The sequence below is a fragment of the Rhinopithecus roxellana genome, chromosome 3, assembly GCF_007565055.1.
Source record: "Rhinopithecus roxellana isolate Shanxi Qingling chromosome 3, ASM756505v1, whole genome shotgun sequence".
NCBI lineage: Eukaryota > Metazoa > Chordata > Mammalia > Primates > Cercopithecidae > Rhinopithecus > Rhinopithecus roxellana.
The window spans coordinates 125,549,803-125,564,989 of record NC_044551.1 but is presented as its reverse complement, the minus strand read 5'-3'; the positions used below and the strand labels follow the sequence as shown (position 1 = coordinate 125,564,989).

The 15,187-nt window shown below is 36.0% G+C and overlaps 1 protein-coding gene across 5 annotated transcripts in view; it reads right to left on the bottom strand.

The window, feature by feature from the left end:
• Nucleotides 1–12,724: 12,724 nt before the first annotated feature.
• NNT (nicotinamide nucleotide transhydrogenase) overlaps nt 12,725–15,187 on the bottom strand; it is a 111,530-nt gene continuing 109,067 nt past the window's right edge. For all 5 annotated transcript variants that reach the window (XM_030927252.1, XM_030927253.1, XM_030927254.1 and 2 more), the window contains one exon: nt 12,725–13,965. In XM_030927252.1, coding sequence (XP_030783112.1) covers nt 13,816–13,965 — 150 coding nt within the window. In that variant the 3' untranslated portion in view covers nt 12,725–13,815. The remainder of the gene's footprint in view (nt 13,966–15,187) is intronic.

The following is a 15,187-nucleotide window of genomic DNA, read 5'->3' as shown; positions in this document are numbered from 1 at the left end:
ATGACAGCACATCTGTTTACAGTAGAGTTTACTGAATATTTTAAGTCCACTGTTGAAAACTACTGCTCAGAAAAATAGATTTCTTTCAAACTGTTACTGCTTGTTGACAATGCACCTAGTCATCCAAGGGCTCTACTGGAGATGTACAAGGAAATTAACGTTATTTCATGCCTGCTAACACAACAGTCATTCTGCAGCCTGTGAGTCAGGAAGTAATTTTGACTTCCAAATCTTAATATTTAAGAAATACATTTTGTAAGACCATGGCTTCCATAGATAGTAATTTATCTGATGGATCTGGGCAAACTCAATTGAAAACCTTCTGGAAAGGATTTACCTTTCTAGATACCATTAAGAGCATTCATGATTCATGAAAAGAGGTCAAAATATCAATATTAACAGGAGTTTGGAAGAAGTTGATTCTAACCCTAAAGGATGACTTTGAGAGGTTCAAGACAGAATGGAGAAAGTAACTGCAGATGTGATGGAAATAGCAAGAGAACTAGAGTTAGAAGTGGAGCCAGGAGATGTGACTGAATTGCTGCAATATCATGATCAAACTTTAACATATGAGGAGTTGCTTCTTATGGATGAGCAAAGAAAGTAAGATGGAATCTACTCCTGGTGAAGATGCTGTAAACAGTGTTGAAATGGCAACAAAGGATCTAGAGTAAACTTCATTGATGAAGCAGCAGCAGGGTTTGAGACACCAATTTGAAAAGAGGTTCTATGAGAGTGAAATGCTATTACACAGCATCACATGCTACAGAGAAATCTTTCATAAAAGGAGGAGTCCATCAATGCAGCAAACTTCCTTGTTGTCTTATGTAAGAAGTTGTTCCAGTCATCTCAATCTTCAGCCACCACTACCCTGACCAGTCAGCAGTCAATAACATCAAGGCAAGACCATCCAGCAGCAAAAAAAATATGTATATGACTCATTTATGGCTCAGATAATAGCATTTTGAAGCAATTTAAGTATTGTTAAAGTATGTACATTTTTAAAGACCTAATGCTATTGCACACTTAGTTGATTATAGCTTAGTGTAAACATAACTTTTATATACACTGGGAAACCAAAACATTTGTGTGACTCACTTTATTGTGATATTCACTTTATTGTGGTGGTCTAGAACTGAACCTGCAATATCTCCAAGGTATGCCTGTACATACCTCTCTATATGCATAAAAAGAGGATTATTTATATCTCACAAACATTTTGAGAGTTAAGTCTCCCAAAATTTAAACTGGGAGAACACATTTAAATGTCAAAGAACATACCACACCAAAAAAAGTTTTTAATTAAATTTAAAATTCAATGATCAGATGACAACGGGAAATGTTGTATATTATAACCTTCCTTTTGGAGATTTACGGAGCATATTATCATCAATTCTGTGACAAAAGAAAAAAAACACTATTTAATTTTATTTAAGGCAGCATTTCCCAAACTTGTGTGACCACAGGACCCATTTTTCTCTTTCCTGCCATTAGCATCACACTTTAAGAAGTGCTTCTCCAGATCAATTACTACCCCAGATATTCTAAACTGAAGAACAAACAGCAATTATCCCTAGGGAAATAAAAGTGGCAGCTTTTGACTCATACCCCTCAGAAAATTACAAAAATACTATTCATCAGTTGAACATTGGTTAAAACATGATTGCTATTCTTGCTCAACCCATTCAAAGTTGGAATAGCAGTATTAAAAGAAAATCTAAAGCTCCATCACTTCCTTTTTTCTTACATTAATAAATCCACTATATATAATTTTTATGTTTAATTATTACAGGCTTCAATGAAGATAAATCAGAGAACTGCAAAGTGTATTAAAGCATTATAGTTCTTCCTTAACACATCTGTAATTATAAAAGAAAGAGAAGCTATAAATTATAATGGTGTGGAAAAACAGGAATAATATTGATGGTGCTCCAGTGATGTTTTTACAATGCCTGCTAGTACAAGCCATGTTAGCTCTTATTAGTTTTCTCACTTCTGGAAATGATTTTGTTCATGGGCTACAATTGAAATGGTTCAGGCATTGTAAGGGAGCTTACATTGGTCTAATAAGTCTTCATTTCAAGCATAGCACACTTAGCTTTAATTTCCTCCTCTTGAAACATCTCATAGAGCTTTTAGAATGCCAAGTGACTGCTTTCTTGTCCCCAATAGTAATAAAACACCAAGTCCAGGCACAAAAATGTCTAAAGAAAGAAAGAGAGAATTTAATTGTTCTGAATGGCAGTTCATTCATTCACTCATTCATTTAACAAATATTGAGTACATTCTGTGTGTCAGCGTATATGGGAAGAATTGGGAATACTACAGTGGGCAAAACAGACAAGGTCTCTGACCCCTTGGAGCTTACAGTTCTAGGAGATATAAATATAATTGCATATAAAAAAAGTTGAATTGCCACTGCGATAAGTGCTCGAAGAGGAGATATTTGGTACTATCAGAGCCTGTAATGGGAGAATTAACTTAATCACAGGGTTCAGGGAGTAAAAAGCTGAAAGAAGAGACCAGGTATGGTGACTCATGCCAGTACTTTGGGAGGTTGAGGCAGATGGATCACTTGAGGCCAGGAGTTCAAAATCAGCCTGGGCAACATGGCAAAACCCCGTCTCTACTAAAAATACAAAAAGTAGCCGGGCATGGTGGTTTATGCCTGTAGTATCCCTACTCAGGAAGCTGAGGCAGGAGAATCACTTGAAACCGGGCGGTGGAGGTTGTAGTAAGCTGAGATCGCACCACTGCCACTGCACTCTAGCCTCAGTGACAGAGCAAGACTCCATCTCCAAAAAAAAAAAAAAAACAACTGAAGGAAGAGCAGGAGTCATTCGGATAGAGAAAAAGGGGAAGAGCCTACCAGTCAGAAGTCAATGTGTGGGCAAGTCTTTCTGTTCCCTCTCAGTTAGCTGTTTCCCAGGAAAGCAAACTAACAAACTAAACCTGGCTCAATGGCGAATGACAAAGAATAGCGCTATGTGTCCAGGGATAGTTGCATGTTTATTCTTGGAGATGAAAATTCTTTAGTTTAGGAGAAAAATTTCATTATTTATATAATGTTGAAGTTTCAAGTACCAGGCCAGGCTGATAAGAAAAAGATTCTTGGTAAGCAGGGCTTGCCAGTATCTCCCAACTCACACTCCAGTTGCCAGTATGAGTTGCCAGTATCAGCCAACCACACCTCCATGAGAAAAGAGGAAGTTGAGATAATAAGAAGAAAACTAAGGGAGGAGTTTAAAAAGGAATAATCAGAACTAAGTTAATGCATAGTTCGTTTGTTTGTTTGTTTGAAGAAAGAAAGAAGAAAGTTTGTTGTGAAGACTGTTATAGCTTGTTTCAGTCTTCCATTGCCATATAACAAACCACCCCCAAACAACAGTTTATTATTTCTCAGAATTCTGTTTCTCAGAAATTCTGGCACAGTTCAGCTGGTGGGTCTCCTAATTCCCCATGCCTCTCATGATTCAGGCCAAGCTTCTTTTCAACGTAGTAACTGGCTCCCAAGAGGGAACTTTCTAGATAGCCAAGCTCCAGTGCACAAGTACTTATGAAGTCTTGGTTTGAATTCTCTTGCTAACGTCCTATGGACCAAAGCAAGTTATATGGTCATGCCCAAAGTCAGAAAAGGATTAATTCACATTTGCAGGAATAAGTGCTCTTTGGATTTTTGAAAATGATATATGTGTACACATACTATCACCAAAAGTATCACTAAAAATATTTAACCTCTTCCTTTTCTCACATTTGTAAACATTCTCCACACATACCTCCACTCTCTGACACAAAGAAGACAGATGTTACCAGTGTTGGAAGTTCCCTCGGTATTAAATTGTCCCCTATGGGAAAAGCAATTATTTATATGGGAGAACCATTAACTGTATTCATCAGTCAATCAATTCATAAAAGGCAGTGAAATATGAGTCACCTAATTTTTATATTTGTTAGAAGAAGTGGTTGAAATTACTAAATAACATGTTTTAATCACCTGTAATTTTAATAACTTATAACACCCCAATTGTTCGTCACTATTAATAACCACAAATTAGCCACACTTGCATTCATGATGTATTGTAGGGGAACTGTACTAGTTAAGGTTCAATCAGAGAAGCAGAACCATTATATGTGATGGAAAAGAAGAGATTTTACTAGGAATTAGGCTTTCCACAATTGTGGATGCTGGTGAAGAAGCCTATGAAATTCTCTTGGCTCTGTTTCTGGTGGTGGGCCACAGGTGACAATAGGTGTGAGCAGAGCTGCCAATGGACACAAAGTCAGTAGAGCGAGGAAAAACCAGAACCCTCCCTCATCTGTCTCTCACTGCTCTCATATCCAGTGACACGTGTCCTGCAGAAGCTGGTGCCCTTCACCATGGGGCTCTACATGAGCTTTTCCCAGGACATAGAGAAGTTGAAAAAGAGATCCTGCAGGGGCAAGAGGAGCTGTGGTCCCAGCTGCCATGCCAGGCCAAAAAGTGAGGCTAGAGATCGGGCACAATGTGCACAGAGCAGCAGTCATGCCTGGTGCCCAGAACAAACCTTCAGAGCAAAATGGCAGCAGCTTCACTTCATCTTCCAAATTTCATACAATTTCTCTTGGGGCTACTCCTGGGGCAAACCTCAAATCAAAGAGGAAGGAAATTCTGGGAAACATACTTCCAGCTTGGCCAAATATATTCCAAAACTACCGTAACCATACCCACCATCCAACAGAAACAGGACTGCTTCTTGTCTAACAGACTAATCTGAGATCAAGCTAGAGGGCAAACAAGACACCAGATGTCAGAAAAAGATAGAGAAACTGGTACTACTGAATTGCTGATATGTGGTTTCAAATGACTGGATATTTTATTGGTAAGTTGAGCCCTCTCTAACAAAAGGAACAGAGAACGCCTTCTTCATTTATGCTCTAATGAAGGAGTAAAAAATAGATTTTGAAGAATACTGGGAGTGTCAATTTTTTTTTAGTTTTGCTTGAGAACTGCATAAGGAAAGGGAGATGGGTCAATGCCAAAATCGACAAATAACTTTTGAAAGGCAATTAAAAACATAATGACTATTCCAAGAGTCATGGCCCCATGCCACCTCCTCACAATAACCTGAAAAATGATACAGTTCTCTAGCACAAGAATTTGATTTAAAACAATAACAATTAATTTAAAAAGCTACATTATATTACATATTTGAAGATAACTATTTTCTTTGAAATTTCTTGATTTGGTGAATTTCCACATGCTTTCTCCTCCATTTAAAAATCCCTGTTCCTAACTGGGAACAGTGCTGCATGTCTGTAGTCCTACCTGGCTTAAGGCTGAAGTGGGAGGATCACTTGAGCCCAGAAGTTTGAGTCCAGCCTGAGAAATAGAGTGAGACCCCACCTCTAAAAAAAAAGATGAAGAAGAAGGAAGAAGAGACGGAGGAAGAGGAGGAGGAGAAGAAAATAAAAATTCCTCTTCCTTCCTTCTCTAACCATCTCTTCTGTATCTTCTAGAACCCTTCCTCTGCAGAAGCTCCCCAGAAACCCCTACTCAGATTTTACCTCTTACAGCAGGCAGTGAGGATCATTCTTCTATAAGCCAATGCCATAACTTGTAAATCAGTTGATTTTTGTGCCGAAGTATAATTTAATGTCTTATATGTATCCCACACTATACTGCAAGCTTCTTGAGGCAGGGGCCATGTCATGTGTGTATGTTACCTGGCACATGGCACATAACAAATGTTAGGGCTCATCGCTGCTACTTGATTATATATTTTACAGATGGGAGACCAAACCAAGTTTGCAGTAGAAGGAACAGAATTCAAAACATTTCAAAACAAGCAATTTCTCACATCCCGTTATAATCTAGAAAATGTCATTTACTGCTACCACTAGTTCCTTTTATAGCTTCTTCTAGTTTGAATTGCAACTCCTTACTCCACATCCCTTCCAAAAATCTCATGCTCATTGTCTCTCTAATTCTTCTCCCCTTTGATGTCCCCTACCACTATTTTGAATTGAAAAGAACTATCACAGTTTGGGTTTCACCCCCATCTCACAAATACTTGTTTGGTCTCTCTTCTTTCCAGGGGCTTTTCCTCTCCATCTCATGGAAAATGAAAGGTCCCCATGCATAGCAGTAACCACTTCACCTTTCTCAATCTGTGTCCCACCTCAACAAGCCCTCTCATCCCACAGGCTCAAGTCCATCAAGAACACCAATGATGCTATTGCTCCATGCTCTCCCTATAGCATAGTCTAATTTTATGCTCAGATGGTGGTATAAAAATATTAAATCATGGCAATTTTACACATTTGTCTTCTTTGCTCCATTTTGCCCAACTTCATTTCTATGGGGAAAAAATATTTTTCCACAGGAGGAAAAATCTTATGCATAAAATATGAACCATTACATTTACTGAAATGCCCAAGTACTTGTAATTAAAGAAAAATATCCTTAATTGGCAGAAGATGTAATTCTTGAAGTTCTATCTGCCACAGGGTAATTACAGGAAGGTTGTGATGTTTTTGTGCTCCAATTTCTCTAGTAAAAATTACAATTAACAGCATACATAGAAATCACTTTTTTGAAAAGATTTCCTGAGTAATACATCAGCACAAAAAAATGGGCTACAAATGCTAACTTGTGTTCCTAAAAGAATACTTATCAAAAGAGCTGTGTTTTGACCTTTCTGTGTTTGTTTCAGATGTGTTCCAACTATGAATCAATGTTTGGCTATACATTTAACACCAAAGCATTGCTGAAAAAAAACTAATAGGAATTAGATGACAGTGCACTTTTCATTCCTCCTAGGGCAGTACTTTTTATTCCTTCCCCCAAACAATTCACTGTCTCGCTAAATTTCTCAAAGTAAAGATTTGTGAAGCAATTGAGTTAGTCTCAGGAGATGAATTAAATGGCACCTCCTTAACTTTTTTTTTTTTTTTTTTTTTTTTTTTTTTTTTGCTTAGATCAATTCCATCATAAATTATTTAAATAGAATACCTACTATTTTCCTTGTGAAAATAGCACTAATATTCCATTCTCCTACACAGGCTTTCTAAAATTTCACCCCAAATATAAGTTGTAGTCATTGGAGAAATTTGCCAGAATCTGTTGAGATTATCATACCCTCTACCTCATGCATTTCTTCCTTCCCATTCCACGCTGCTTTAAACATCTTGTAACTTCTATTTCATTTAAACCAAAGAAGAAGTAGAGAATGTCAGTGTACAAAGCTATCAGTAACCAGGACTAGCTATGACAATGTGCTTCTAAGGGATGCCAGACAGGATGGATGAAGACCAGGACACAACTCAGTACACAAAACTGTGACATTAGGTCATTTACCTTGGTGCCCACCCACTTTGCCTTTGAATGAAGATGTGTCCCCAGCAGTAGGAGAACGAGAAGGAAACATGCTGAACTGAGGTGAAATTTACATCAACAGAGAATATAGAGGCTCAAGAGAGGAATTCGTTTCAGTTATAGGAAAACGAAGTCGTATTTTGGCACATCGAGTTTGTGGCCTTTGAGAAATGAAAATCCTCAGCAAAAAGCTTTTGTCTGACCAGCTGTAAAGTAGGAAGGTGCAAGAAATCAAAGCAAGCGAGGAGGCGGAGCCGGTACTGTTCTGGAAAGCAAAACCCAGAAAGGTGGAGAATCCAAAGCTGCCTTTTTTCTGCTCCTAAGGAAGATGCATTCTCAGATACAGGCTTTTGTGTATGAGAAAAAAATGGCAATAACTGCTTACAGAGAGAATGGGTGGAAATGCAAATTATGACTATATAACTAACTTTCATAATTCTATGTAAAAATGGCATATAATTATGCTCTTATTTTCTCTATGAAATTGGAAACATCTTTTCTTGTCATTTTATAAATAAATGGCATCTTACTGATGAAGTTTAACTGCTTTTTTTCCCTTTTATGACTTACATGCTTTCCTTTATTTTTAACAGAAGTCAGTTGAATGGTTAAGTGGACCTCGCCATCAGCCAGATTTCAGTTTAAGTCCAACTCTGCCATTTTCTACTGTAGGATGCACTGAAACCCACAGGATGTTAATGGAATGTTGCCTAGCACAAAATGAGCACTCATTAACTAATAGATGCTATTACTATTATCCACCCATTGAACACTTTAAATAAATAAAGGAACAAGGTCTTTCTATCTATAACCTTAAAAAAAAAAGAAAAAAAAATTGAGCCAGAATAAAATTCCAGATAACGAGTCTTGAACAGGAGTCAATGAGAAACATATATAGTATACATTCCCCTTCCTCCGCCTGGCATGGTTATATATGTATATTTATTTACATAATATATATACACATAATATATATTATATGTGTTTATACATATTTATATATATATATATGCCTTTGTGCTTAATTTATCAAGAGGCAATATACTCTAGAAATGTAATCATAACCAAAATTGATTCATTTTGTAGAAAACAGTAACACCTTTCAAAACAATGCCACCATCTAAATATTCATACTGAGTTCATCACTAAAATCCACCCTTTGGAGCAGCATGTATAAAATGGTATTCTGGGAAAGATGCATTACAACGAGGACTGAAGCCAGGACAGATATTCTGAAATCCTTACACATATAGTATCCCCATACGATTTTTGTGTTATAGTCTTTGAATGTTCTATTGGTCTCATTTACAATGGTGATTCTAATCCTTAAAAAAACACACTTCCTAGTTACTATAACTGTACCCAGTGCTCATGGGGCAGTTACTCCCAGTCAGATACAAGGATGTGGACCTGAACTATGTGTAAGCTTCCGTGCCCATATATATCCTAATGGGACAAAACCAGAGAGTTAGCTATAATTTAAGGACACGAAATTTTCCATGAGTCAGTAAAGCTTTAAAAGGCTCTTTCTAGAAGAAATGATTTCTGAAGCACAGTGTTCCATTAAACTCAGACTAGTGACAAATCATCCTAAAGATAAGGGATGGAATTCTGCTTCATCCCTCTGGGGAAGAAATTATCTCCCTCCTCTCATAGCACAAAGGGATTATTTAGTCTCACATTCTCCCTTTTCTCTGGAGAGTTTTAGACACTGACCTTTCAGTTCTAACCCACTGATGCTGCTGCCTCCATGTGTCTAACTGGGGACTAGAATCACAAAGTCTAAAGAGAATTAGCCAGGCACAGGACCCTGCTCCATTAGCGTTAATCACTGTATTTTTGTGAAAACTGCACCCCCTAAATGGGAGGAAAAAAAAAAAAAAAAAGACAAGTCTGACTAATAATAACTCACTGGCTTTTAAAAAATCAGTTCCAGAAAGACACTGAAAAGCATAACACAAGGTGGTAATCACTGGCAAAATATGAAGTGCAAAACTTCACTGGTGGAGTCTAATTCTATCCCTGACTGTAGACATTCCTGAGTTCTGCTTTTCCCACAGTAAACCAAAAATGAAGTAAGAGAATAGAAAAAAAATGGGGTTATTTCAATTTCTAAATGGTCCTTTTCCAAAGGTTTTTATTATTCCCTACATCATATCACACTGATACTTTGTATTTTTCATATTCCCAAATGCAACAGGAAGGAGGATGACAAAAAGTTTATTAGATCTTCATATTCTATCTTCACATAGGGAAACTTAAGCATCCCCCACTTCCTTGCTCTGGGCTCCCACTTCCTTTTCACTTGTCTCCATGGAGGGAAAGAACTAGCCACCATCATCCTAAGTGTCACCTACATTCCCCCAAATCCACATCCCCTTCCTCAATTCTTCTCAAAGTCCATGACAACCACTTCTCCTTGCCACTATCCTATAGCTGCCATGTGGACTCCCCTCTGAAATCACAGTCACTTTAGGCCAGCAAGATCACTTTGACTCTCTTCATTCCAATGTCTTTATGTCTGTTTTTCACAGTGACCCAAACAATGTGGCCTAACTGTCCAGCTCTCTGAAGATCTGGTTTTGTCTATGGATAAAATATGAAATATCCAGGGACAAACTGGACTCTATATCTTTTAGGCAATTTTTACACTAGTGTTATCCTTCATAAATATGCTTTTGGCAATAACTGGAAGGCAGAGCTCAAGGCAGTAATCTTTGGCAAAACATGAAGTACAAATATTTTCCATAGAATGATGAGGCAGCCATATGCATTCACAATCAACATGACAGTGATGTAATATCTCCCCACTATTTAGGGTTTCAACTTTTAAAGTTCTTAGCTTTGTCTACCATTCCGTTAGGATTCCCAACTATTTCCCCAAATAAATTATCTTCTATGGTCTATTTTTTTCTACCACTATCTTAATCATTATATATAGGAGCTTCAAATATTGGTTGCTCTAATTACTGTTCTCATCATATACATCATTTTGTTGCCGATATTCAAAAGATTTCCACTCAGAATTACAACATATCCCACACTAAATGCCTCTAATTCACTTAAATAATTTTTTAAAAGTTCAATTCCTCAGCCTAATATGTAACTTCTAAGAGACAAAAGTTTAAGAACTCTGAGTGCTTTGAAGTCCAAATGTGACCATTTCTGCTACTTTACTAAACAATACTTTAAAAGTTTCACTTAGAAAAATTCTTTTCCTCCTTGTTACTTAGCCTAATTCTTCTTTCCTTTGAGAATCTAAAGAACACCTGGATTATGCAAGTTGCTGCCACTGAAGGGAAGGGTTTTGGGATTTTGTTGTTGTTGTTTACTATTCTCACCGAATAATATTTGTTGGCAAATGCTTTCAAAAACTGGTGAACTATAAATTAGATATTTGGACTATTCTTCCTAGTTACACAAAAGAGCTTTCCAGTACTCAAATGCTTTAAGTCACAAGACTTATGCCTCAGGGACTAGAACATTTGTCCCTCGGTTAGATGAACATATGAGTCACAAGTTACTACTTTTAAAGAATGAAGCTTTGGGATCAGATAAATTGTATGAAACCTTAAAGTTTACTGATAAACAATATATATTTTATATTTATATTGGATGCAAGAATATGACAAAATCTAAAAGTTAGGCTCATGACTTGGGTAGAATCAGAAAGGCCACGGTTCACTTTCCAAATTCATTACCAAATACTTAACTGATATTTCCTGACTCAGTAAAGGGCTAAAAGCCTACTACATGAAGATGTTACTAGTCTGTATTAGTCCTCTCTATTCTAATTCCTAGAAAAAAAGAGAATATAAAATGATAGAGTCTACATGTTAGAAAACTGTCCAGAGGCCGGGCGCGGTGGCTCAAGCCTGTAATCCCAGCACTTTGGGAGGCCGAGACGGGCGGATCACGAGGTCAGGAGATCGAGACCATCCTGGCTAACATGGTGAAACCCCGTCTCTACTAAAAATACAAAAAACTAGCCGGGCGACGTGGCGGGCGCCTGTAGTCCCAGCTACTTGGGAGGCTGAGGCAGGAGAATGGCGTGAACCCGGGAGGCGGAGCTTGCAGTGAGCTGAGATCCGGCCACTGCACTCCAGCCTGGGCGGCAGAGCGAGACTCCGTCTCAAAAAAAAAAAAAAAAAAAAAAAAAAGAAAACTGTCCAGAAAGATACATGGGTAGCAATATAAACATATATAATGTGTAAAAATTATACATTTACTTACATACATTTTTTGCTTAGATGAGTAATTTAAAAACAAACTCCTAATTTAAGACAAATGAGAAAATAAAGGATAGTTAGTAAGCCCTAAAAGACAAATCAACATTAGCATTTCACTACCTATGGATAATTTTTTTTTTTTTTTTTTTTTTTTTTGGTGACAGACTATAAGGTACAATAAATTTTTTAAAATTATTTATACTTAAATATCAAAAAGATACAGTGAATAATACAAAAATAAAATAAGTCATATCTACCAATTGTATGACTTATTGGAAAAAGGAATAATGAACTAGAATGTATAAAAATCATTTTTGTTGTTTTTAGATTTTTGCCATAATTTATAATCTAAGTCCTCTAACCTTTTGGAATATTAATTTAAGAAATTACATATACAAAAATCCTTTAAATATCTTAACCAATAAAGTAAAATAAAATGAACAGAGCATGACTTTTCAATTCACTTAACACAACTGATGACAAAGGATTGGCAAATAGCAAAGAGTAAGATCATACTAAGTAAAAATATATATAAATTTAAAATGTTACTATGACAAAAATAAATTAATAAATCCAAGTATGATTATCTTTAGTTCAAACTGAGTGTAGGAACTACCTTTTCAAGAAATCAAAATTGCTTCTTTCTAGATATAGCTATGACTACTTTGAGAGAAGGAAAAGGGCAGGAATAAAGATGGTGTTTACTTTCTTCTAATGGAATATTCATGATATAATTCAGCCCTGAGTTTACCAGTGACCTAAGATCAATTAACAAATTGCATTTATCACTTAAAACTTTTAAAAAAGTCTTTTCTGTTTTACCACACACACGCGCGCGTACACACACACACACACATACACACACAGATCTTAATCTCAGGCACAGCCAAATAGAAACTGATTATAAAACCAAAAGATACTGTGTGTTTTAAACTCACTAAACACGAGCATTACAGTAACAAAATTTGTACTACTTCTTTTTCTGATTTAGAGATTGTCTTTCATGTGTTAATAATTTTTTGAGAAACTTAGTATCAAATTAATTACATAGAGAGACAAATAATCTGAGTATTCATCACACATTCACCTATATTTAGAGCTTTAGGCACAGTAGCAAAGTCACAAAGAAAATCTAGACTTGTATAAAAAGACATGATCTTTACTGGTGCTTAGATGAACAAAGAGGTAGCTAAAACAAAGCCACCATTTCTCTCAAATGTCATCAATTACATAAGACCTCAAAACACACACTGATTTAAAAGAAAGTCCATCCCTATTATAAACAGTGAAGACAGATTAATGTCATCTATTTCATAGTAGCGGGTCTTCCTTTGATATTTGTAACAGGCAGAAATATTTGATTTTACTCTTTTGTCACCAGAGATAATTGCTACTACACTTGCCAACATGATGAACTCATTTTATTAGTCAAATGTTGAATTCCACTCAAGTGCACTTAATACAGTACTACACATTATAAGTTGATTGAAATTAAACAGATCTCCAATTAGAAATGGGATTTTCTAAAATACAACTATTACTAGTTTTCAAGTTGTATGTTTCATTGGTGTTCTAATGAAACATATAAAGCAAATGATTTGTTTCCAGCATCTCTGAAAGATTATTTAGTCCTTTAATGTATTAAAATAGTAGTGAGAAAATATGCCCTTGAAATATAGACTCTGAGGTACAGTTTAAAAAATTAAAACTGATTTGATATGGTTAATTCGAACTGTGGTTAAATCGCAAGGGGACAGTTCAGAAGTTCATAAAAGTTTCAAATTAGTCACATTTGTTGAAAAAAAAACAAAATGCAGGTGCCTGCAATGTTTACATTGTGTCAGATATTTCAGAGCCATGTATAATCTTAAGTCCTGAAATCCTAAACACTTAGTTTCTTAAAACATTTCTGGTTACTGAGGAGGCATAAAAAATCCAACACGATTACATCTAAAATGAGGTTGTTCTTTCTCCTTTTATAAAATACTTTTGATTCCTAACACAAAAAATATGCACAGAAAGACATTTAGAATTTTCAATCCTTTTTTAAAATTGAGGGATCACTGCTTTTGAAAAATCTCTCTATACAGTATTTGCTTTGCTTTCTTCAGTCTTCCTTTTCTTCCAAGAGCTTTGCTACAGATGTACATCACCATGTATACTGATACTTTACTTTCCTGTTCCCACAACTGCAGAGGTGGCTTTATTAGCCAACAGCTTGATCCTTAATATTTACTTCTGATAGGATTCTCTAACTTTCGCCTGGAGCGCGTCACATGTTTTCTTGGCATCACCTAGAAGCATGGCCGTGTTAGGTTTGTAGAAGATTGGATTGTCCACTGCAGCATAGCCAACGCCCAAAGACCTCTTCATAACAATCACCTGAGAACCAGAGATAAAATGACATAGTGTATTTAACAGACCTGTCTAGGACATGTTAGGCACACAAACATTGTTCTTCACTACCTTTGAACAAGGCATGTACCTCTACTAATTATTTAGTGCAGGGACTTTACACAAGAAGTATTTTTAACATATGTTTACATTGTATTAACTTTAATACTTAAGTGTGGCCTTATTCTTATATCCATTAGAGAAAAAGTCGTGTTAATAATTTATCTCTGAGTGACAAGATTACAATTATTTTCTTCTTAGTGCTTTTTTCTCTATAAAGACCATGTATACCATTTTCTAGTCAGCAAAATAAGTGTTTTTCTATGAATGTGCTAAAGAAAACAAGTTTAGTGCATAAGTTTCCACTACAAATTCTAAAACAGATGAGGTTGGGTGGGAAAACTATGTTATTCTTTTCTATGACTTTAAAGTATATCAGGAAGTTCTAGGATAAAAGCCCAAAGAGCAATCCAGCTTCTCACAATAACAGAGCTAATGACTAACAGAATGTTCTTACGAATCAAAATGGAAGATGTAAGTCAATGTATAATATTGATATGTTATAGACATTTACAATGACATGAGTTATGGATATTGCTGTCCTGCTGAATATCAAGTCAGTTCTTAATGAAATGAAAAGCTTTTCTGTGGTCTACTAGGACACGTAATCTATCAAAAAATAGAAGCAGTGCAAATGTATTCTTTTTCTTATAGCATTAGTATAGTAATGCACTTCACAAATTCTCAAATATTGACTACGGATACAACTTTTCATACACACATGAACAAGTATATTTTATGTCTACTCATCACAAATACTAAGTTTTAAACTCTCATATTTATAATAAAAAGAAACAAAATTAAATGGAAATGTACATTATGTTATTATGATTTTTTAAATGCAGAGGAGCCTCAGTGGTGGTAAAATGTGCCTACTGCTGAGGCAGAGGAAAATTTACAAGCCTTTGAGTTATCTAAAATCTAGCAATTAGCTTTTTCAGAAGTAATATACATGAGTGAAGCTTGCTTCCTTATGCCACGTTATTGTTTGGATTTCTAAATCACCTTCCTGCTAGACACTCTATAACAACTTATAAATTCCCTTTCAGAAAGTTAAATGAAAAAAATATGCTCATCTTGGTATATGAAGGCGATTGATACTGACTCCCTGTCCCAGAGGGAAGCCATCTGCTTCACAGGACTCCATCTG